We start from the raw sequence: 22,171 nt of genomic DNA, 5'->3' as shown, positions 1-22,171 counted from the left end.
CGATCAAAAATTCACGTGACCGTACTCTTGGCAAAATAGTTGCGGACATCAATTCCAGCGACACCGCTCTCTGCTCCTATGGCTATCGTACGCAAGGCTGGCCGCCACCTCCTCACCACGAGGTCCGTCCACCTCGACATCCACCCGCGGCCCGCCAATCTCAGCGAGAGCCGCGAGGTCTTTCGCGTGCTGCAGGGCTTCGGAGAAGTCGACGTCTACAAAACGCTTCGAGTGCGTATAACTACCCACCACAATGCCCCGATTCCCCGACACTTCCTGTTCCTACGAAACAAGTGCTGAGCTTAGTTGCCGGGTACATAGCACGAGAGGCCCGTCGGAGCTCCCAATTCCGCGTTTGCCATCTACCGGGACCCCGAGGCCGCGCAGAAGGCGCTGAGCGCGTCACCGATCCGATTTGCCCTTGAAACCGTTGTGGAGAGCGAGGCTAGAGAAGATGCGGTATGGACATCATCGGAAAAGGTAGAGGATGAGGGAAACATGACACAAAATGCGCCCGTGAAAGATGGGGTGGAGGAGATCACGCGGCCGAGCTTGCTGCTCAACCAGATCCCGGAGCAGAGACAGGTCAAATTCGGCCACATACCGCTCGAGCACACTTCGTCTGAAGCTGCGGAGGAAGCGCAAGAGCAGAATCAGGCCCCTGAGAAAGCTGCGCTCAAGGTGGTGCGGTGGTTTCACGTCAATGTCGATCGCACACGCGCGGTATATCAGGATTATGTGGAACGGCAGCCTTTCTATTCGGACTTCTCGGTCGCGAAGTCTATGATGCAGGAGGATCTGGCGAAGAGGGTGCCGCATGTTGGGCTGAGCGATGTTACGATACGCGACGGGAATTTTCACAGAACCCCAATCAAGATTTTGCAGCGCCGCATTAAGGAGATATCGAAGATTAAGACGTTGAGACAGTTGTGGGATGAAGTACATGAGGGGGAAGAGACAGATAATGTGGTCAACACAAGCAGGGAGAGAGTGCAGGAAGAGGGGACGAATGTTCATGGAGGGAGGGCGAACGCATGGGGAGCACAGACAGGACACACTGAACAATGGGGGATACAAACAAGTCCGAAGTGAAGAAAAGAACGATTCGAGGGCGTTGCGATGTTGATTCCGGAGCGAGCACTGGCCATGTGACTCTTCCAGGCGACGGGAAATTTCTGAAAAGGCATCGACTCGAGCTTTTGATATGGCATTCGTATTCATGCAGTATAAGTAGGCTCTAACTATAGCAAATGGTAAGCACTCTATGGATCGCGATCCATTCCAGGTTGCACGTGACCTTACAACGGCCACCACTGAACTCAAGATAGACGTCGTGCTCATCACTGGTACACATCCCCAATTTCTTGTGTCCCAGCACACCACTAGACTCCCCTTACTGCTTGCGAGGCTAACGGTGCCAACGAACATCCACCAGACTTGTGAAATCCCTTGAGTTCGTTCTTTTAAATCATCAGGGCTCTTCACCGAAATATCCGCTAGGACTGTACGACGCATATTGACCTCTGCGGTGTCTCTCCAGTGCTTCAACTATTCCATCCCGTTGTTTTAGTTCTAGGAAGGAAGCGATTTCTGTTGGGTCCCTCCTCATCCGCTCAATCCTAGCTCGCAATTCTCTGAGGCCTCGTCAGGTACTCATAGCCCCACTGAAAGGGCTATTCCTACTATCTTGAATTGTACTTCAATCCGAAGCTCTTGGTCGTAAGCCTAGTGTTTCAGAATCTTGCACTTTTCTCACTTCTACTCCATCTAAGCTTCAATGCTTTCGCTATGTTCCAGCATTCCGGCTGCCCGCAATGGCTACGTGGTTTGTTTCTAGCTCTTGGAGTATTGAAGCTGTAACAAATGGACTTACGTACGAATGAAACCGATGGGGCAATATTGCCGACAGAGTTCAGGACTCGCCCGAGACGCGTTTCCTACCTGAGTCTCGTCGTCACCAATGAAACAGGAGCCGAAGAACATGTGGCCGGTGCGCAGAGCGGCCTAAACAACTCGCGCCTCCACTGATAGTTTGATCTTCGACGGAGATAATCGCCAACACGAAAGGACGTTAAAGAAATGCTGTCTGTTATGCTGTTGCTTATTTTCAGCGCGAATTCTGCGCATGAAGCAAGGCGTACCTCAAGCCGCGACCGCTTACTCTCTCTACGTCAATCCTCTGTCTTTTCTGAAGAAGCTAGCTCTTCGCAATGACTGGCTCTGATAGCCTGCTTCATGAGTTCATCAATCTCCAATTGCCTCCGCGTGAAAACTACTCCGCATTTGGACACACTTCATGCCCCAGCATCCCCATTAGGACCCATCGCTCTGCTGACCCGAGTAGCGCCGCATCGGATCATCCGTAGGCTTCCCTTCGTGGCCTCAAAATGACCCCCATTGGCCCAACACTGTTGCAATTGCTCTTCGCAGAGCCCCAGGAATCCCATCGACCACTCCTCCGCCACATACCAATCTTACCATCTCTCTCGACTGCCTTACTAGGACCGTCTCGCGCACCTCGCCGTTTCCTTGTCCATGTCCTTTTCCACCACAGCGCCCCGCGCTCAGTGCCGCCGCAAGCCCTCGCGCTCCGCCGCACCGATCCTTCGCAGACATCTCCCGCGGCGTATCCGGTACGGTTGGAGCTCTCCATGCAGCATCTAGATGCTCGCTCGCGGCCGCCGGCAGCCACCCACTCACGCACCAATCAACGGCCAAGGACGCACAAAACACGGAGCGAGCGAGGTGAGACTGGCGGGCATAGGCAAGGCCCAGGACTACGGGCCTTGCAGGCCCCCAACGCCGAAGGAGATGTGCAGCCCGTTGGAGCCATCGACGATCGTAGGCCACGCCTTGCTTAGGCGCCGCCTCACCACAAGGCGACGTCACGACGAGCCCGGATCAAAGCCAAATCATAGCTACCCGAGCTGCAGCCGCCTTTCTACTTCATCCTACTGCCCGTGTGCGCGAGGGATCTTGACAGGGTGGCCTATGTGCGCTGGCACTGTGCGGCTTGACTGGCGAGCGGAGGGGGAATAGGACACTGGCCGAGGGTACCGATTTTGTGGAGAGCTTTCTCTTTCCCCTTGTGTGCAGGAGTCTAGATCGAGTCCATCAGGTTATTCCATCTCTCTCCTCCATTCTTCAGAGCACGCGAGTTGGTGACGCTTACGCAAGATCACGGTGCGCAGCCGCTCGACTCTGAAAACGCGTTGTCCTACACATTATTTTCGTCTGGGTGGGCTATCCCAAGCCAGCCGCCACAGGTGCGCGCTTGCCCTTGGCGTTCCATATGCTTCCGCCTCCTCTACCAGCTGACTCGCCACGCCCTCCCGTCTCTCCCAAGCCGTCGCTCTGTCGTGGTTCGCACCGCCCGATCCCCAGGGTGTCACGCCTTTCCGCTGCTCGACCACGTTGGCACGCGTGTACAGTACAATCGGCGTCGAGGCATTCTCTTCAATCTCTGCTCGCGCGCGGTGGGTGCCGGCGCTCACGAGAAGGAGAGGGCGGGCCTCTACTTCGTCCGTTGCGAGGCTGGCTTGCTGGCCACCCCGCGCTCGTACTCTCTCCTCTAAAGCTGTGTCGCCGTCGTCATGCGGGCCGCTGGATCTCCAAGGCAGCCAGCATCGCCGCCCGGCCCGTGCATGTCGGCGGGCGTGTGCAGGCGGCGGCGACGCGCCTTCTCAGCGGCCCCTTGGGGGTGTAGACAAGACTTCCCTCGCGCTCTCGGTCTTCCTGCTTCGCGAGGCTTGTTTTGCTAGGGCCCACGACAGGGCTGAAGTTAGGCGTGGAGTTTCTTCGCTGAGGGAGGTGGGAAGATGCGGGCGGGTGGGGAAACCTCTTCTTTAGGCGCTGCTCGCATATGGTGGAGGACAGTGTGGATGAGAGGGGAAGAGAAGTCCTGTCCTTCCACCCCGTGAGGCGGCCTCGACGATGCTGCGTCAGGTGCCGAGGACTGGTCGAGTCGGATGACCTTCGTTGAGGTAGACAGAACAATGCGGTCGGGTGGGGAGGCGGCTGCTTGGTCGCTGCTCGCGCGCAGTGAGTGATGACGTGGGTGGGATGGAGAGGGATGGCTTGTCTCGTCTTGCTGCCTTGCGAAGACGCGCTGTGAGTGCTGTGCTTGATGCTGAGGTCGGGCTGAGATGCCTGCTGAAGTAGATGGGACGATGTTGGAGGAGGGGAGGAGGCGTCTCTACCAGGCGAGTCTACGCGAGATTGAATAGCATGATGGGAGGGGAAGAGAAAGTTGAAGAGAGAGGGGAGAGAGATGGAAGAGGTAGAAGTCGCAGGGGGGAGAGGGTGGAGGAGGAAGAGGTGAACCCGTGGAGAGGGATGAGATTTCTTAAAGGAAAGCAGAGATCTTCTTCCAGATCCCACACCAGGTGAGACACTCGATGAAGAAAAGAGTTTGTTTGAGTGACCGAGCCCCGACCACGCCCAAGTCCGTGATGCCCGCCCCATGTGTGGCACCCCCGTGGAAGAGGCGATGCAAGCATCGCATTCCAACCCGCAGCGAATTGAGAAGCTAAGCTCCCCGGCTGAGATCCCCCAGAAGCCCACTGAAGTTTGTTTGAGTGACTGAGCCCCGACCACGCCCAAGTCCGTGATGCCCACCCCATGTGTGGCACCCCCGTGGAAGAGGCGATGTAAGCACCGCATTCCAACTCACAGCGAATCGAGAAGCTAAGCTCCCCAGCTGAGATCCCCCAGAAGCCCACTGAAGTTTGTTTGAGTGACTGAGCCCCGACCACGCCCAAGTCCGTGATGCCCACCCCATGTGTGGCACCCCCGTGGAAGAGGCGATGTAAGCACCGCATTCCAACTCACAGCGAATCGAGAAGCTAAGCTCCCCAGCTAAGATCCCCCAGAAGCCCACTGAAGTCCGAAGACCTCGAATCCCCCAGAAGCGAACCAGAGAAGTCAACACAGAGCAGACGAAAGCCAAAGCCAGTCGCGCGCATCAAGACAACTCAGAAATCCCCCAGAAGCGAACAAGAGAAGCCGACACAAAGCAGACGAAAGCCAAAGCCAGTCGCGCGCATCAAGACAACTCAGAAATCCCCCAGAAGCGAACAAGAGAAGCCGACACAAAGCAGACGAAAGCCGAAACCAGTCGCGCGCATCAAGACAACTTAAAAAATCCCCCAGATCCATGTGGGCGCTTGTGGTGATCGCATACACTGCCCGTTACGCCCCAATCCTACGGCCCTACGTTCGAAGCGGCTACCGTAATCAGACTGAAAACGCCGAACGTGGACTCCCACCAACGCGGATGTTGCAAGCAGCGCTAACCGCTTGAACCTCCATTCTTCTTCTCCGCAGCCCAGAGGACGATCTGAACTGCGTGGCCAACCGCGCGCCGACTCTCCCCCAAGCACATGGATGATACCAGATTGATATCGTGCCGCAGCCGAAGCCGCCACCTCGACAGTGAACGAATCTCAGCCTCGGCAGTGTGGGTTTGCGTCGACGGCGGCCGGTGTCGGGAGAGCTCTCAGGCAAAAGCTGGCCAAACTCATGCAGCGCTACGCTTGTGGTGTTAACTCCTTTGGAGCTCCTGGGAGGTAGGTGTTAGCGGAGTGAATGTGAGGAAGCAAGTGCGAGAGCGACAGGTGAAAGAGTGGAATGGATGGAGACAGGTGAAAGAGTGAGATGGATGGAGACAGGTGAAGGAGTGAGATGGATGAAGACAGGTGAAGGAGTGAGATAAGTGAAGACAGGTGGAGGAGTAAGATGAGTGAAAGCAGGTGGAGGAGTGAGATGAGTGAAAGCAGGTGCAGGAGTGAGGTGAGTGAAAGCAGTGGACGATGACGCAAGACAGGTGAGACCTCGTCGCAGAGGGAAGGGAAGAGGACGCGACAAGCCAGCTAGAAGGACGGAAGAGGAATCCAAGGGAAAAGAGAGATTGAGAAAGGAGAGACCGTACCTGAATCGGCCCCACAGTATACACAAGAGGCACTCCGATCCCCCACCTCCGACAAGTGACCAAGCCCACTGGAAAGTCCAGGTAGCAAGGTGAGGAAGGAAGAGGAGCAGAGGGCGGCTGGCCTTTTGTAGTCGGTCGAAGAATCGAAGACGGCTAAGCGAAAGCGCGCTAGCCGCTTTGGGCAATCACCCGTGGACGGCCCGGGCAGCCCCTCACACGCTGCGTGCCCGCTGCGTGCCCCTTTCAGTTGCTTCTTGTAACTACTGACGTCAGGTTCCATGGAAGAAGTTTCCACAGGATTCCACGGTGTGCCAGGCAACAGTGAGATGGTGCAGCGTGGCCGTGAGGCCCGTGGGTTCACTTCACCTGGAGTGAACGATATGGCGGTTCTAGTAGGGTAGAAGTCTTTGAATTGGGAGGGATGGAGATGATGTAGCCAAATGCAGTGAATACAATGAGGTTGAAAGAGGTTACAACCCTACTAGGGCATCTCACCATCCATCCCATGTTGCATGCCCTGCTCATGACTTCTTTTGCCTACTGACGTGCAAAATCCGCCTTCACAACAGCCCATGGTGTGTTTCAAAGCGGGAAGCGGCGGGATAGTAGGACTGTTCATAGACTTCCAGAGAACGGAGACAGTAATGAAGACAAGAACGATGATACGGCCTTACCCATCTACTAGCCTAGATACCCTTCAAATGGATTCATCTCCTAATGGTTCGGAGAGGCCACCAGCACCGCAGCGCATGTCTGTCTCTTAGCAAGACCGTGGATAGCACGCTTCCATCCTTCAGTCTCTCCCCTTCCTCCCATCTGCCTCCTCAAAGGCCGTCCGCCATGCGCGCCTGTAAGAGTCCAATCTCCTCGCCGAGCATGCTGTCATGGCCGCAGCGCCGTCTTCAGCAGGGCCATGAACGGCAAACTCCCGCCCAGGACATTCTCGAGGCCTCCCACCTTCGAACCTCCCCCTCCTAGCTGGCGCTCCTCCAACGTCCCTCGTCTCCCGTTCTACCGTCTCCTGGTCGGCAATCCCCGCGTTTTCTAGGTCCTCAAGCCTCTCGGCCGTCGAGGGGCGATTACCGTCTTTGCAGGCATCGGTGTCCGTCCGCCTCGCGCAGCAGGTTCTCCTCCTCCTCTTCCACCCACCCTATTCGAGGAGCAAGGACGGGCTCCTTCAAACACTTGAGCTCCCACTACAAGCCCGGCCCCGGGAGACACCTCCTCAAAGACGTTCTTTTGGATAAACAGAATCGTTCACGGGGAGGAAGCGAGGAGAGGCAAGTGGCCGTGCCACAGGCTTCGTGGCGGACGATGGCGTCGTCGGCACGCAGGACCTCTGTTACATGAGCGGCGTTGTCGAGGCCTGGACTGGAGGGATTGATGGGAGGGTGTATGGCTCGCTGATCATACGGCTTCATCCCGGGTAAAGGATGTTGAAAGGACTGCACAGCACAGCAAAGATATCGGGTTGAGCGCGGAAACGTAGAGCGATACTGGGAGAGAAACGCTTTTTGTGCAGGCGAATTGAGAGCGAAGAGAGGATAATCAACGCGCATAAGAGCTGAGTTGAGCACGGAAGTCGTGAGATATACTGGGCGAGGAGCGTTTAATCGCAGGCGGATGGAGATCAAAAAGAGCAGTATGAACGTGCATGAAATCTTACATGAATCTATATGCATTTTATCTACTGTTTCTCTTTGCTTCTTGGTGACAATAATTGGTGAATGAAGTCCTTGCTTGTACATTTCTTGCATGATACCTAATACGACATGTTCATCCTTGTTTATTTTCTATTGCGAGTGACCTAGCTAGCTAGCTCTTTCTAGTGACAGGGTTTGGCTGCTCGAGTTTTGATTCTTGGGGAGCGGTAGACCCAGGCGGAAATGTTGCCGGGCGACTCGATAGCCGTCCGAGGCTCTGCTGATGATGTCGCAACACTATCGCTCCTACCAGCGCAGGCTTGAGGCTTCAAATTCGCCATGGAGATGATATAAAAAACCCAAAACTAGGGCCTCGTTTCTAGCCAGCTCGTGTTGGGCCTGTGCGGCATGGGGCATGGTGCTGGAAGGCCGCTGGCGGCGCGCAGGGGACCTTTTACCTGCCTTTCCACACGCGGAGGCGTACTCCTGTTGGCGGCATGATCACGTAGTCCCCAGCCTACGTAGATGTTGAGCCTATGGATCAGGCCATGTTTGTTGGCGGCGAGGAATTGTTGACGATGGACAGCCCTTCGTGGGTCCGGAGCGTTTTGACCTTGGTCCAAGTCACGATATGGACTGGATGGGGCAGAGCTGTGCATGGTGTCCGACTATAGAGGTCGTTTCGACTTCCGATGGAGGGATACTACTGTGACCTAGAGCGTGTTGGATGGATTTCGACTGGTGCACTGCGGCGCGGATTCGTCTTCTTGAAGGTCTCCTCTGATACCACCGCATAGCCTGTTCTAAGACGTTTCTAGCGGCTACGATATGCTTATGTCAAGGATGACTCCGCTTGTGATAGTCGTTGTGCACAAAGCTTAGTTGCGAGATCAGTGGATCACTGCCTTCGTCGTGTGTAAATGCAGGAGATCGGTCCCTAGATTGGCGATGGGCTTCCGGCCCTGTCGATAAACTCTCAGTCCTGTATATGAAAAGCGACCGGTTAATGATCGCTTTCTGGTTTCGTTTGTTTCAGCCAACGATGGAAGGAACGGAAGACGAGGGTCGATGATTTCCCGGCGAAGGGCTGTAATGGACTGCGGGCGGTACCTCGAGGGTATCGCGTCGCTTTGGTGGTCGCTTGATCCCGCTTGACTCAGCAGTGGAAACTGTGGCCAGATGCTGCATCTCGAGGGACGGGGTGTTAGTCGAGCTGCCTTCAAGTGCAACGCCTTCAATACCCAGGCCAGAACCAGACCCCATAGTCATGAAGCTGCCTCTCGAATTCTGTTTCCGGAGGGAAGGAGTGAGGTTCCCTTCTGCATCGCGGCGAGGATTGTACGACTCCCTGATCTGGGCCAGCGCAGGGTTCCGGTGCTCCTCGCCGGGGATCTCGGGGAAGTCGACAGCTCGGCCACGCTTGAATTCGGAAACGTCGTCGTGCGCTGCGGTGCCGAAGTAGTTGCCGATGGAAGTCAGCATGTTGGCGACTTTCTTCCTATTGCCCGCATCGACTCGCTCAGGTTCCTTGACTACGTCGCTATCGTTGCTGTCAGCGCCTCTGCTGCTTGGTAGGTGGTCATCGCTCGGTGGAAGCTGCAAAGTCGGTTGTCGTAGAAGCCCCTCGCCGTGATGGCCATGTGAACAGTTGCAGTGATGTGTTCCAGACTCTTGAACCTTTTGCTTTTTCACGACGTCCCCGTTGACAGTCAGCAGAAGCAGTGACCCGAGTGCCGCCATCACAGTACCAGCAATCGGAGCCCATTGGCCTGGAAGTCCGTCAGCAATGTAGGATGACGAAGATAGGTGAAGACTTACCGATAGCAGCGATGGGCTCCGTTTGATATCGAACTTGAGGGCTGAAGAAGTTCCTTTCGCCAATGATGAGGATAGCAAGGACAGCAGCACTGAATATGGGAATTTCGACTCCGTTGAGAACCTTTCTGATGACGCTGTTGACACCCATCATGCGCCTCTCGGTGGCGCCGTTGGTTCCCTCAATGACTCGGTCGATTCCCTCATCTTGGTTTTCAACAGCGCGGAGCTTCTTCCAATTAATTTCGACGATCCTGTTCCACATAGATACAAGGGAAAGAATGGCTGGGATGCAGCATGCTGCTGCGAGGAGAGTAGCGGTGTTGAAGGTAAACTTGTCCGGCGAGGGGATTACGTAGATGTTGTTGGCTGAGCCGTTTCGTAACGGAGAGAAGGGGCCATCATCGACAGTGCAAACGAGGCCGCAAGAGTCACCGTAGGTAAAGTTGCTCGCAGTCTGAAGAACGTGTTTGCCTGAATCGTCGGTGAAGCATTTGTGCGACGTGCTCCGATAGAACTCGACCGTTAAGCTCAACAGGCCTGAGAGAAGAGTCAGAAATATTTGGTTTGAGAGGCAAGACTAGATACTTACCAGCCAGAACAAGACCGGTCCACAAAAATATGGTATTGCGGCCGGGATCATAGAAGTAGGTTCGAGAGAGCTTGACTGTTACCGGAGCGGCCAAGATGCCGATGGAGCATAACTGAAAAGCGCCGAACACATCCATGTCGACAGCGCCTGTATTCGAACAGTCAGCCTTGAGGTTGCATAGCGGTGTGACAATAGACCTACCGTCGATGTGCATAGCCGCGAGAACGATGCCGTGGATGGCGGCGACGGCAGGGAACAGCAACGCAGCGGCTAAGCAGGCGTTCTTCAACCATTCCATCTTTCTTGCCAGCACGCAGGCGGCTACAAGGCAGTAATAGAGGACTCGTGAGCCTGGCCCATATTGGCCTGATACCGGCCAGGCGCACACAACGCGCAGCGCATCACTAGTAGCATTCGTAGCGTTTGTATATGAAGTAAAATTGGTGGCAGCGCTTTGAGCAACGAATGTAGTGAGGAACGAGGCTGAAGAAATCACTGGCATACCTCCGTCTTCCACAAAGACGATGGTAGTATGATGGAATAGAAGGGGACTCGCTGATATTAATGAGTTGACAGAGAGACGTCCGCGGTCGCGGGAGGCATTGTCTGGGCGACAGAAGACGGAAGCTGCTCGTGTGCTCAATTACTCAGACAAGGTGCCAGGCATCAGCCTCTGAATGGTGAGGCTGTTGGCCACTGGATGTATGGTGATGGCGGTGGCACAAGGCGCAAGATGGGGTTCGTCTGGAGGCCGCTTGGCTGATGAGGGAAGCTGGCAAGGCACGACGGTCGCGCGTGCTACACATGAACAGCCGGTGAGGCTGATTTGGCCAGTCGGCAGGCCGGGATGCTCCACGCCGCGGGGAACAGAGAGGACACGGGCTGCAAACTGTGTGGCTGTGTTTTGGTGTGGAGAGACGGGCTAGCTGCATGAAGCATGTCGTTGTTGACGCACAGGGAAAGATATGCGGGCGTAGGAAAGCAGACGTGGAGAAAATAACAGATATGGATATGCTGAACGGTGGGAATGGCCTAATGGTAGGATTGAAGATGTAAAGAAGCAGAATGGAAGGAATTCAGCCCTAGAAGCTGTGGATCATGATACCGCGCTAGCCATGTTTCCAAGTATTATATCCCCATCTCGCAGTATACTCGAGCTACTTAGCTTTAGATGGCTTAGTGCCCTCGCAAGTGCTTATTCTCTGGTCAGGATCAGCGGTGGTCAGGCTAGCTGTTGCGCTAGCTCACCGGAATCTGAGGTGAGGCTGCAGATCCCGCCAGTTCTCCCTCCCTCATCGTCAGCCTGCAGGTTGCTGCATCCATCAGTCGAGTCCCCGTCTTGGCTGGTGTTGTTCCATCTTCTTTGGCCTCCTTATCCTCTCGCATATTTCCCTCACTGCAGGGACCATCGTCGGCGTCAGACGTCTCTAAATCTACGGAGCACAAGAAAACCCGCAGCATCGCGCTTCGTCCTAGTGTTTGCGACCGTCTTGACAAGCCCAACACAGCCTCCACCACCCATCCAGGCATGCAAGGCTGACCCTCGCCCCACTCTCAGCCCTCTTGGCAGCGCATGTCACCGTAGCCGTCTGAGCGGGCAGCTGCCATCGTGGAGAAAATCCAACCTCCACGTCTCCATCTCCAGTCGCAACCTCAATGCCGTGGTTCCAGCAATCCTCCAGTCGCCCGCAAGTCTGAAAATGGTAGAAACTTTGGAACAGAGCCTGGACACCAGCAAGATCAAGTCATGGCGCTCCATCGTCACCCTCATCGTCTTCGTCATAACCAGTGAGTTCATCCAGCAAGCATCGTGTCCCGTGCGCCGAATAATCTCTCAACTCTGGCACAGATCTTGTCGTCATTTTTCCATTTCATGTTCCATGTTTTATCCCTCGAGTAGTTTCGAACGCAGTTCTGGATACTCTGAGTCGCTTGCGCATAATATCACCCCGGCAAGATCGCTCCAACGATGACAGGACCGGGAAAACACCATTTTTTGTGCGACTAAACTTCCCTTTGAATTTTGTCACAGCTCCCTTGATAGCTGATCTGTTTCTACTTGCTCTCTTGGCAATTGGTAGAAAGGAAGTCCACGATGGAACCATTGGGGCCGACAACATCTCTCCTTACGATATTATGCTTTTTTTCATATCCCTGGCTTACATCGCCATATCCATTGACGCCTCCGGTCTGATTAGATACCTGGCATTCAAGGTGCTTCAGTGGGGCGGTGATGCCGGCCACAGACTCTACTTCTACCTCTATGCTTTCTTTTTTGGACTCGCCAGCTTCATTGGAAACGACCCCATCATCCTGTCTGGCACCGCCTTCCTGGCCTATATGACGCGCGTGTCCAGCAACATCATCCACCCAAGCGCCTGGATTCACACCCAGTTTGCCGTTGCCAACATTGGTTCCGCCATCCTCGTCTCCTCTAATCCGACCAACCTCGTCCTCGCTGGTGCTTTCAACATCAAGTTCATCAACTACACGGCCAACATCATCATACCTGTGATATCCACTGCTGTTGTTCTCTTCCCGTTTTTACTCTACATTGTCTTCAACGACGAAGATCTCGTTCCGTCCTCCATCAAGATGCACGAGCTGCCGGACGAGCTCAAAGCCAAGAAGCCCGTCAACCCCAACATCCCTCACGCCCGGGGAAATGCCGAGGAAGAAGAGAATCTCGCCAACGACGAGGATGAAAAATTGCTTTCGCTGGAAGAGATCATGAATCCATTCCTGGACAAAGGAGGCGCCGCGTTTGGAGGCGTCATCATGGCTGCCACCCTCATCACCCTACTAGCAATCAACGCTTCGAGCGAGAAGACCGGTCACAAAGCCGCATTCTGGGTGACACTACCCGCTGCTTTTGTTATGTTTGTGTGGGATATTGGCTTCGGATGGTATCATCGACGCGAGACACGTGACATTGCTCACAAAGGTCGACAAGAGGTTGAACTCGCGCGCGCCGAACGTGCTATTCGGGAAGAGGAGGAAATTACGCGGTTAGCTCATGAGAAAGAGCAAGCTGCCGCTCTAGAGCAAGAGAAAGCTGGCTTGACTCAGACGTACTCGCCGGAACCCCTCGAGAAGCAGAGCGGCAATGGTGATGAGAGCGACATCTCTATATGTCCGCCCCAAGAGCCATCGGGGATGACTCCTAGCATGGATATGGACAAAAAGAAGCGGGAGGACGACCTCCAGGCGCGGATCTCACGTGAATTAGCGCTCCGGCAAACTCGTGGCCGGTCGACCCTAGTCTCACTCATCGGGGACGCCTACCGGTGGTCGCAAGAGACATTCCCTACCCCAACGACCGTGCTCGCGCATCTGCCACTTGCTCTCATCCCCTTTGCTTTCTCCATGTTCGTCCTCGTACAAGGTAAGTCAACGGTACCAAGTTTACTGGAATCCAAAGCGCTAACGAGCATCTAGCACTGGTCACCAAAGGCTGGGTCCAAGTCTTCGCCTACGGCTGGGACCACTGGGTCAACAAAACTGGTACTGTCGGCGCAATCGGTGGCATGGGCTTCCTTTCCGTGATCCTCTGTAACGTAGGTCTTCCTCTCTGCCAAACCCTCAAGCCCCCGAAACTCATATGTCTTACCAAAACTAGTTTGCAGGTACGAACATCGGCACCACCATCCTCCTTTCCCGCGTCATCCAGGCCTGGCAAAACATCCACAAATTCAACGGCATCCCGATCACTGACCGCATGTTCTGGGCGACCGTCTACAGCATGGCGCTCGGCGTCAACTACGGGGCTTTCAGCGCGGCGTTTAGTGCGTCGCTTGCTGGGTTGCTCTGGCGGGACATCCTAGCCCGCAAGCATATTCGTGTGCACAGTCTACACTTTGCGCGCGTCAACCTGCCTATCATTGCTATTGCGATGACAGTGGGGTGTGCAGTGCTTGTGGGGCAGGTGTATATAATCAGGGATAGCGAGCCTTACGATGCGTCATGATCCTTGTCTTAGCGGAGGTATAGTGAGCATATTCGTACGATTCATGAGCGATTTACCACCCCTGGATTGGAATAGAGTTTCCAAATGTATAGAAGTCAAGCAAGCGAGCATTGTTACGTATTCATATCAAATACCACGTCAAAAGCCTTCTCGAGTTTTGTTTTCGTTATCAGACTTCAGGCAAACGGTTCTACCTCTTGGAACACTCATCTTGTCATTGTCAAGCTACCTGTTGGTATATCCAGATTACACTCTTAATGCCATCTGATGTCCCGAACACTCTATGCTCAACGACCGCTTTTGTAAGTCCCACCCCTCTAGACTGGCACAGCCGTACAGCTAACGGAGCCATCACAGCGCAAAAGCCGCCAGAGCTATTCCGACGAGCCCCGCGATTGAAAGCCCAACCGCCTTGCCACCACCTCCTTTGCTGGTTGACGAAGCCGCCGGGCCCGGAGCGTAGCTGTGCGTGACCTGGCCAGTCGGCGCCAGCACATTCGTCAGCTTCTCCAACCCCGCCGTGATGGTAAGATTATGCATCATAATCGACTCCCGGGGAAGAAACATGGTGAGCCCCGTGTCCGTGCCCGAGCTGAGTGTGCAGCTTCCGGTCGTCGTACCCTCGTAATTGCATAGCTGGGTGGCGTAATCGGGCGAGCCATCTTCTTCAGTAGTGAAAATCATACTGTACTCGTTCCAGGTCGGCCCAAACGTTATGGTGTCGGCCGAAGTAGGGGAGCAGCTAGCGTTGCCGGTGAGCGTGCAAGTGAAGGAGAGGGCATAGGTGATGGTGGAGCCGTTGACGGCGACGACACTGCCCAAGCCAATTTCGTTGGAGCTATCGTCGAAGCCGTCGTAGAAGTCCGGGTATGCGGTCACGCTCGTCGCCGCGGGTGGCGTGGCGGTCACTGTCACTATCGCTAGTGGTGGAGTCGCCGCCACCCCAACTTGCTGCGTCGCTGTCCTCAGCTTCTCCAGCCCTGTCATAATCGTCACGCGGTGGAACACTATCTCCGACAAGGAGTACGTATGCGCAGCGGCAAAACTGCTGTTGGTGTTATCCAGCTCGCTTTGGGTGCATATCGCTTTCGTCGTGCCCTCGAGATCGCAGTGTTCGACCAACGTGTGGGTGCCGCCGAGGCGCATTTCGTACCATGTTGGGCCGTAGGTTACCGGGCGGTCGAAGCGATTGCATCCGGATGCGATGCCCGAGCAGTCAGTGTCGAGGAAGTAGGTGGTAATGGACTGGATGACGGCGACGACGCTGGCGTTGTAGGAGGCTTTGGTGTCGTCGGGCAGGAAGAGGGACGTCACGCTCGTGGATTGCGCGCTGGCTGTGGTGAGGAGGAGTGCCGTTGTAATAGCGTAGGCCATGGTGAAGACGAACGGGGAGTGCGTCGTGGGCTCGGGGTGAGCGAGGGATGCTATCGAGGTTGTGTTCTGGAAACGAGTGCCTCGTGCTAGTGGAGTAAAAGAGAGGGAATGGCATTGTAGGGGAGTTGGAGTGCGGCGACGGCAGTTCACGTGGATAGTGAATGACTCCACGAATATCGCGGTGCAGTTCCTTAGATCGGATTCGACGTGCCGAGATTGTATGTCGCGTAGTCATTTCTGGGCGCCCATTTCTTCCTGTGAGTAGGGGCGTGGAGGTAATAGCGCTCGTGGGAGTATACTCCGCTAAGTGTTCCTTTTCCGAGCAGCTTTGGCTGAAACATGGTACCACGAAGTCATGCTCAGCTAACCAACGGGGTGCAATAGGAGAAACCACATTTCAGCGCTCGGGAGAACCTCGTCGGCTCTTGGTTGGAAGGTTTATACTGATCTTAAAGCATTGAAAAATTTGGGGTCTCGAAGAGAGAGCGACGACGGCAAGTTTATGCTCCGAGGAAATGAAGCCAGAAAGTCGATCACGTACTTGGTTACTTTTGCAAGATCACCACTACTTTTTGCACGTTGGAACACAACGGGTGTTGGGTGTTTGAAGTCCCAAGCAAGGCTATTCACACCACCCACGTGATCTCGCGTCTAATGCACTTCATCTCCCCACCAGCCTCGTGTCTCTGTTGCTCCCCCAACACCATACACTCGCGTCCCGTTCCCCGTTCACTCCATCCCACACTCTCCCGGAGCTCTTCGCGCACCGTGTCGCTAATCATGCGTTCCTTCGCTATCCTCGCCCTGGCCCTCTCGGCCCTCCTGACGACCACGGCTACCGCGCAGTCCACAAGCTCTTCGTTGCCACCGATGTTTCAGCCACCTACAATGCCCGTGTCCTCGACTCCCAGCCCACCGCTATCACCTACGTCCTCGACGATCCCGCCTGCGGGCCCTTGAAACTCTCCTCCGAGGATTGCATCTCCAACATGACCGCGACTTACGGCCTGTCCTGGTATCAGTACGGGTATGTAGACGAGGAAGACCCGACGAGCACTGTCATTCTGCGCTGCAATCTGGAGGGCATGACGGCGGCGGTGTGCACGAATAGCCGGATTGCGCCGGGGTTGACGACGGTGCAGTGGGAAACGTTGTCCGGGGCGCAGTCGCTCTTCTGGGCTGTGACCATCACAGATTGGGTGGAGAAGCTAGCGAGCATCACCGCAGGACTCGCCGCAACATCATCATCGACTCCCGCGCCGACAGGGCCGACGAGCATCACGTCGCTCTTGTATCCCTACACCGACTACGAGGACTGCGCCGCCTCAGTCTAGGCTCCAGCGACTCGAGCATCACGTACGCCTTCGCTTCGTCCTGCACCGTCTACACGGAATCCGAGGACCTGGCGTCCGGCTCTCAGCTATGCCTCATGCAGCCCGGCGGCTTCACCGTGACCTGCAGCGCGAGCTTCTACGAGGAGAGCACGTCCGCGGCGGAGGACCAGTACTACTCAAGCCAGCGGTGTGGGTATGAGGGCACGGCAAGAGCGAGCTGTACAATGAATGTGGCGTCCGGGGATGACGGGTGGACGCAGCAGTACACCGCCACGCTTGACGCCGCGAATGTCACTCTGCGCGCTATTACGGTCACAGCGGGCTTGGAGAAGTTGGCAGCGGAGACAGGATCGAGGTCTGGAAGTTTGACGACTGCACCGCCGACGGGAACGCCGTCGGGTACCATCACTGGGACTGCAGCTTCGTCCACAAGCTCGGCTGGTGGCGACAAGGCGATTGGGATCTCCGTCGCTGGGGTTGCCGACATCGCGCTGGCTGCTTTCGCGCTGTGAGCTTCTCTTGGCGGCTTAGCTGTCTCCAGCAGGTTTGGGACTTATCAGCGTGTTGTTTGAGGGGAGCAGACCTAGACGGCTAAGCCTCTAAAAAGGCTAACCTAGAGTATTCGCCCATCTGCAAGTGTTTCAAGACAGCATGTACATGCGAAGACGATCAATAGCGTAGGTTGTGCAACCCAAAGGTTACGCTGTGGCAATGGAAAATAATTTCAATTCTCTTGTATCCTGTGATATCTGAAGCGAACGTCTCCAGTCCATCTAAGACTGACGGGCCGAGAAACAAAGGGTTGAAGCACGCATCTTCGGATTGATAGCAATCTTTCTACGTCGTAGCATCTTATACAGGGCATTCATCGTCGACCGATTTGTGGAGATTGGTGTTTTGGAGGTCGTGATACTTCGAGGTCGTACAGAGACGTTGTCGTCGACGGCGTGCATGATGCGGCGTAACATATCTAAGCCTCCCTTGATTAGGCATCCACATTCCCTCTTATAGTACTCCTTTTAATAGCTCGAGATAGTCATTGTTTTTTCAAATCAATCTCGCCAGCAGCTTTAGCCCGCCATTCTCTATGGCATTATCAGATATCCCGCTCGAAGTCATCAGGCATATCATTGAACAAGCAGTCTTGGCTCGGAGTACAAAACGAGCATTGAGACTGAGACTTGTGAATCGTGAGTACATACCGTTGGCAGTATATCTGATGAAGGTACACGTCTTCTGACCTTCGCACCTAGGAATCTTCGCTTTCGAAGTCGAGCCAGCAGTATTCACGACCGGAATCCTCAAAGGCATAGGCATTACGGAGATGCCCACTCGTATCTTCCACCCTTACCTCCTCCACCGCACGATCCTAGAAAGTCAGGACCCTCCATGGATTCGGCAAAGATCCGAGAAACCTGCGAGCTTTTGTGCAAGAGACGTGGCGTGCCATCCGGGGATGCGAAGACTCGCCGGAGCTACATCTCTGGGATATGCGACACGATCCAGGACGAGAACTTCTCCATGCCCCGCACGTGTATTGTCTCGACGGAAAGCGTTGCCGTCGCGGAAAACTCGAAGGAAGCCTTGAAGCGCATCTCCGACGAAATCTCGACTACGGCTATCCTGGCTGCCGCTGCTCAACTGGGTTTGCTGGACGTGGTCATCCAAGTTGTCGAAGATATGAAAGAGACATACTCGGAGTACCAAATTGAAGATGGATCTATCTTTGGTCAGCCGTTGAAAAACGCTGCAGCACAGGGACACTGTAATGTGGTCGAGTTTCTTCTCCAAAATTCCGTATGGGATTCGAAGCTAGGTCGGAGATCGCAGACATTTATCAATACCGAAGAGGCCGGAATCTACAACCGAGACATGCTTGACTTGGAAATGCAGCACTATGCACCATGCGCTTCCAGAGATTTCTACGCGAGCCTCGCGCCCTGGAAGGACGCTACCACAGGCATGCCGGGTAGAGAAGTCTTCGCCCAGGCCTTAGCTCTTCTTGAAGAAACGAGGCTATATGAGGATAAGGTTGATGAGCATGGCAGCATTTACGACTTGTGCTTAGGGCTGAAAGACGAAGACGTGGAACTGAGTAATATCCAAAAAGCGGAGAAAATAACGCTTGCTCTCCTTAGCGTTCCATGCTCGACGAGTTCTAATGGAACTTACCCGAGCGTATGGGTAGGTTGTTGGGAGAAGACTTCGAGAATCCTCCTGGAGGGAGCATGTCGCTCAGGAACACCGGAAATGGTCAAAAGAAGACAACTCACAATAGCACGTCAACTTCTCGACCATGGCGTCCCAATAGTCGCCCCCGAAATAAAGAGGGGCGCTCCAGCCCCGATCGCGCGAGCGGTCGCTTCCGAGCACATAGCGCTCTTCAAACTTATCTGCGAGCGGGGCGTCATCCCAGAAAATTCGCAGGAGAGAGCCGATATGAAGTTCCTAGCGCCGTATAAAAAAGAGGACTTCATCCTGGAGTCAATAATGGAAGCTTTGCAGAGCACTGGAGTCTCGACATCCAAGGAGGCATCTAGCAAGCTTCGACGAGCTGGCCCTAGCAAGCTTTTGCCGGACTTGTATAGAGCTATGAGTACACTGGTGCAGCCATGTTGCTCGGGTGGGTCGGCATTGCATGGCGCATATCAAGGAACCCCAAGCACACTTGGCGATTGGAGCGAAGAATCGTCGGAGCGCGGATCCTCGGGATCGCATGCATGGTAGAGCAGCAAGGCACAGGACTTTGTGTACTGTGGAGTGCTGAGACTGTCGCCAGCCCCTCACCAGGCCCCCTCCTTCAATCGGCACAGATAGCCTCTGTTTCCCCTGTGACACATCAGTTATTCAAATCATCAAGCTTCCACCCCTACGTTTCAACAGATTGCCAGTATAGTTGATGACGTTCTTCATAAGCACTATGGCACTCATCGGTGTGTGGTCGAGGAACACCGGCCGCAGGCTCGGGCAGGGAGAAGTTTGAAGCGAAGGTTCCGGTCACGTGCCCTGTTCGATCTCAATATCCTTGTGGCTTGCAGAATCTTGGAATCGTCCATGTGCCTAGATCTGTGGCTTTATTTGGCCGATGCAGGTGATCATGCGATCAGCAAGATAAGCGGCAAGGCGCCTACTTAGTTAATCTTGATTCATGATAGGGTGCATCTTAGTGATGCTCGCGTAGCCGGGGATACGGGAGAGATCATGATTGCTATTTATACAGTGCTTGCACACCTATCGGACCTCCACCCGTCGTCGGCTGTGGCGTCTTTAGCTCGTTCACCGTCGACGGCAACCTAGTGGCCGCATGTTCCCGCAGGGCCTCCATGCAGCTGGAATGGAAATACACCACTTTAATGCAGCCCACTGTGTACGTCAAAGCTGGGTTTGTGTGCAGAGGAGTGCAGACTGCGGCGCGAATATAAATGAAAACCTCATTATCCAATAGGAGGGTTGGACCCAGGTCCGCTCGGAGGGCAGCCACCGGACGAACAGCCACATGGGAGCAGTATATACAGATGGTGCTCCGTCTGGTGAAACTCGTTGCTCAGCAGTTACAGGGCTTCCGACAAAGCTATTGGCTCTTGAAATTTGTCGTCCCGTCATACATGCTGTGTCCTGGGGGCCAATCCGGTATCAAACCATTCGTTCTTTTTGTGCTTTTCCCGCTCCTCCCGCCCTACCATTCAGATACCACCGGCCAAAGATCATTTAAAGCTTGTCGATCCCAGGAGATCCATCAGAGCATTCCCTACACCGCAACATCATGGCGACCCGAGACTACAAGGCTCTGATTCCTTGCACCATCTTCTTTGCTATCTCCACAGCCCTGATTTTCACGCGCATGTACGTCCGTGGTGCTCGTCTTCGGAACGTCGGTACCGATGATGTGCTCTGCTGCATTGCAGGTGCATTCAACATCGGCGTGACGACATGTTTCCTGCTCAGTACGTAGCAAAACTCTTGCCGCAGAATACCGAGACTAATTGAGGAAAAGGAATCGAATACCAATACCGAGCGGTGGACTGGGTCCAAACCCCCTACGAACTCCGCATATCAATGCTGTCTTACTACCTCAGCATGCCTTTCTACCAGCTTGCTCTTGGCTGCATCAAAGCTTCCATCATTTTTCAGTACCGCCGCATCTTCCGGGATGCTCTTGGTTACGCCTATACCGTTCTTCTAGCCCTTGTAATATGCAATAGCACGGCTTTCTTCCTCATCATGACCTTCCGATGCTCGCCTATTGACGGGCCTTGGACGAACCGCTCAACGGTCTGCATGGATGTGATGCTGATCAATTATATCTTCATCGCGATCAACTTCTCGACTGACATCGTTTTGCTGGTGCTTCCGATGCGGATCCTTCGGGACTTGAATCTGGCCAGGGCGGAGAAAAGGGGCCTAGTCTTTGTTTTTGGGCTAGGGGGATTGTGAGTACCATCCGTGGTCCAACTATGCGCCCTTTTTGTAGAAAGGAACTGATGTAGTACTTACAGCGCCGCATTGACATCCATCCTTCGCCTTCAATATGTGCTCGCCTTGCGCAGCGATGACGACATGGCCTACAATGGGCTCCTTATGTGGTGCTGCATAGAGATCAGCGTTTCAATCATCTGCGCGTCACTTCCCTCGCTCAATGGCATAATGGCACGCCGATTCCCGCGTATCTGGCGGAAAGATTCGACATATCGAAGCAGCCGGCCGTCCACTCGATGGACTCCGAGACACCTTCGCGATAAGCTGTATGCTGCAACTCCTAAGGGTCAGGAGTCGACCGAACGAATCAGCGGTGCGATCACAGTTGTTGGTAGCAATCGTTCTTCCAGCTCCAAGAAGAAAATTGAAGTTACGACGACCTTCAAGCAGAGCGTTGAAGACAAGCCAGCTGGGACAAATACTGAGCCAAGAGCAGGAACCTTTTGCGAACCCGGTCTTGAAGGCAGGGAAGAGAGACATGATTGGTGCAAACACAATTCTTGGGTAGCTGGAGTTATGGTGGATATGACGGAGACTCGAGCCGAGCATGGTCGAGCGAACGGTGGACCGAGTGAAACTGACCTCGAGATGATACCCCTAGAGACGCTTTAGGAATAGCACTTCAAACTGGGACGGAGAAAGCGGTGAATCGAGCAGGGCTGAGGTAGAGATAATACCTTTGGGACCGGTTCAGTGATATTTCTAGTACGTCGAATTCGGCGTTGGTGGATTGGGCTCGGGACAATGCCCTTGGGGATAGGCTGGGGATAGTTCGTATTACTTCGAATTTGGCGTATGGCGGCAGGTAGCGTGTGAATTCCAACGCAGCTAATTTTATGCACTCAAAGTGTATCCGCATTCATTGGATACTAGGTGTGATGCCTGGGTTCTCCTGCATGCTTCGGGACGGCTGAGAGTGCCATCGGGCGTCTCAGTAGACACAGCTGCAGATTTCCCAGTATCGAGGCAAACTTTGTCGAAATTTGGAATGCTCAGCCAACTTCTAGGCACAGCTAACACAAGTGACTTGTTAAGCAAAGT

The 22,171-nt window shown here is 54.5% G+C and overlaps 10 protein-coding genes across 10 annotated transcripts; 8 read left to right on the top strand and 2 right to left on the bottom strand.

The window, feature by feature from the left end:
- The first annotated feature begins 55 nt into the window (after positions 1-55).
- BDZ99DRAFT_246898 (uncharacterized protein) lies at positions 56-1,560 on the top strand. The gene is made up of 4 exons (XM_033713641.1): positions 56-231; positions 322-1,253; positions 1,329-1,346; positions 1,436-1,560. The coding sequence occupies exons 1-2, from the start codon at positions 79-81 to the stop codon at positions 1,090-1,092; spliced, it is 924 nt and encodes a 307-aa protein (XP_033579934.1). The 5' UTR covers positions 56-78; the 3' UTR covers positions 1,093-1,253; positions 1,329-1,346; positions 1,436-1,560.
- Positions 1,561-2,387: 827 nt separating this feature from the next.
- BDZ99DRAFT_473712 (uncharacterized protein) lies at positions 2,388-2,861 on the top strand (the record flags this gene model as incomplete). Its single annotated transcript, XM_033721851.1, has 1 exon — positions 2,388-2,861. The coding sequence occupies one exon, from the start codon at positions 2,388-2,390 to the stop codon at positions 2,859-2,861; it is 474 nt and encodes a 157-aa protein (XP_033579933.1).
- Positions 2,862-3,033: 172 nt separating this feature from the next.
- On the top strand, positions 3,034-3,808 carry BDZ99DRAFT_460295 (uncharacterized protein). Its single transcript, XM_033719357.1, has one exon. The coding sequence runs from the start codon at positions 3,293-3,295 to the stop codon at positions 3,704-3,706; it is 414 nt and encodes a 137-aa protein (XP_033579932.1). The 5' UTR covers positions 3,034-3,292; the 3' UTR covers positions 3,707-3,808.
- Positions 3,809-4,778: 970 nt separating this feature from the next.
- On the top strand, positions 4,779-5,139 carry BDZ99DRAFT_517262 (uncharacterized protein; the record flags this gene model as incomplete). Its single annotated transcript, XM_033725161.1, has 2 exons — positions 4,779-4,807; positions 4,872-5,139. 2 exons carry the CDS (start codon positions 4,779-4,781, stop codon positions 5,137-5,139), a joined length of 297 nt encoding a protein of 98 aa, XP_033579931.1.
- A 3,465-nt stretch (positions 5,140-8,604) lies between these two features.
- BDZ99DRAFT_486380 (uncharacterized protein) lies at positions 8,605-11,096 on the bottom strand (the record flags this gene model as incomplete). Its single annotated transcript, XM_033722770.1, has 5 exons — positions 8,605-9,341; positions 9,391-9,927; positions 9,980-10,126; positions 10,181-10,474; positions 11,090-11,096. 5 exons carry the CDS (start codon positions 11,094-11,096, stop codon positions 8,605-8,607), a joined length of 1,722 nt encoding a protein of 573 aa, XP_033579930.1.
- A 583-nt stretch (positions 11,097-11,679) lies between these two features.
- On the top strand, positions 11,680-13,946 carry BDZ99DRAFT_486379 (uncharacterized protein; the record flags this gene model as incomplete). The annotated part of the gene is made up of 4 exons (XM_033722769.1): positions 11,680-11,767; positions 11,829-13,364; positions 13,418-13,536; positions 13,599-13,946. The coding sequence occupies 4 exons, from the start codon at positions 11,680-11,682 to the stop codon at positions 13,944-13,946; spliced, it is 2,091 nt and encodes a 696-aa protein (XP_033579929.1).
- A 351-nt stretch (positions 13,947-14,297) lies between these two features.
- Positions 14,298-15,320, bottom strand: BDZ99DRAFT_517259 (uncharacterized protein; the record flags this gene model as incomplete). The annotated part of the gene is made up of 1 exon (XM_033725160.1): positions 14,298-15,320. The coding sequence occupies one exon, from the start codon at positions 15,318-15,320 to the stop codon at positions 14,298-14,300; it is 1,023 nt and encodes a 340-aa protein (XP_033579928.1).
- Positions 15,321-16,219: 899 nt separating this feature from the next.
- Positions 16,220-17,166, top strand: BDZ99DRAFT_496078 (uncharacterized protein; the record flags this gene model as incomplete). The annotated part of the gene is made up of 2 exons (XM_033723420.1): positions 16,220-16,347; positions 16,515-17,166. Exons 1-2 carry the CDS (start codon positions 16,310-16,312, stop codon positions 17,164-17,166), a joined length of 690 nt encoding a protein of 229 aa, XP_033579927.1. The 5' UTR covers positions 16,220-16,309.
- Positions 17,167-18,043: 877 nt separating this feature from the next.
- Positions 18,044-19,381, top strand: BDZ99DRAFT_517257 (uncharacterized protein; the record flags this gene model as incomplete). The annotated part of the gene is made up of 1 exon (XM_033725159.1): positions 18,044-19,381. One exon carries the CDS (start codon positions 18,044-18,046, stop codon positions 19,379-19,381), a length of 1,338 nt encoding a protein of 445 aa, XP_033579926.1.
- A 1,036-nt stretch (positions 19,382-20,417) lies between these two features.
- Positions 20,418-22,103, top strand: BDZ99DRAFT_496077 (uncharacterized protein; the record flags this gene model as incomplete). The annotated part of the gene is made up of 3 exons (XM_033723419.1): positions 20,418-20,598; positions 20,649-21,084; positions 21,151-22,103. The coding sequence occupies 3 exons, from the start codon at positions 20,418-20,420 to the stop codon at positions 21,740-21,742; spliced, it is 1,209 nt and encodes a 402-aa protein (XP_033579925.1). The 3' UTR covers positions 21,743-22,103.
- Between the last annotated feature and the right edge of the window lie 68 nt (positions 22,104-22,171).

This window comes from Mytilinidion resinicola, assembly GCF_010093595.1.
Source record: "Mytilinidion resinicola strain CBS 304.34 unplaced genomic scaffold BDZ99scaffold_5, whole genome shotgun sequence".
Lineage (NCBI taxonomy): Eukaryota > Fungi > Ascomycota > Dothideomycetes > Mytilinidiales > Mytilinidiaceae > Mytilinidion > Mytilinidion resinicola.
This window is presented reverse-complemented; position numbering and strand designations above follow the sequence as displayed.

What these genes read in the sequence shown, in the direction of transcription:
- BDZ99DRAFT_246898 (XM_033713641.1), top strand. Translation starts at nt 79, where the DNA reads ATGGCTATCGTACGCAAGGCTGGCCGCCACCTCCTCACCACGAGGTCC. An exon ending in ACGTCTACAAAACGCTTCGA is followed by an intron (nt 232 to 321) that starts GTGCGTATAACT and finishes CCGGGTACATAG; the next exon opens with CACGAGAGGCCCGTCGGAGC.
- BDZ99DRAFT_460295 (XM_033719357.1), top strand. Translation starts at nt 3,293, where the DNA reads ATGCTTCCGCCTCCTCTACCAGCTGACTCGCCACGCCCTCCCGTCTCT.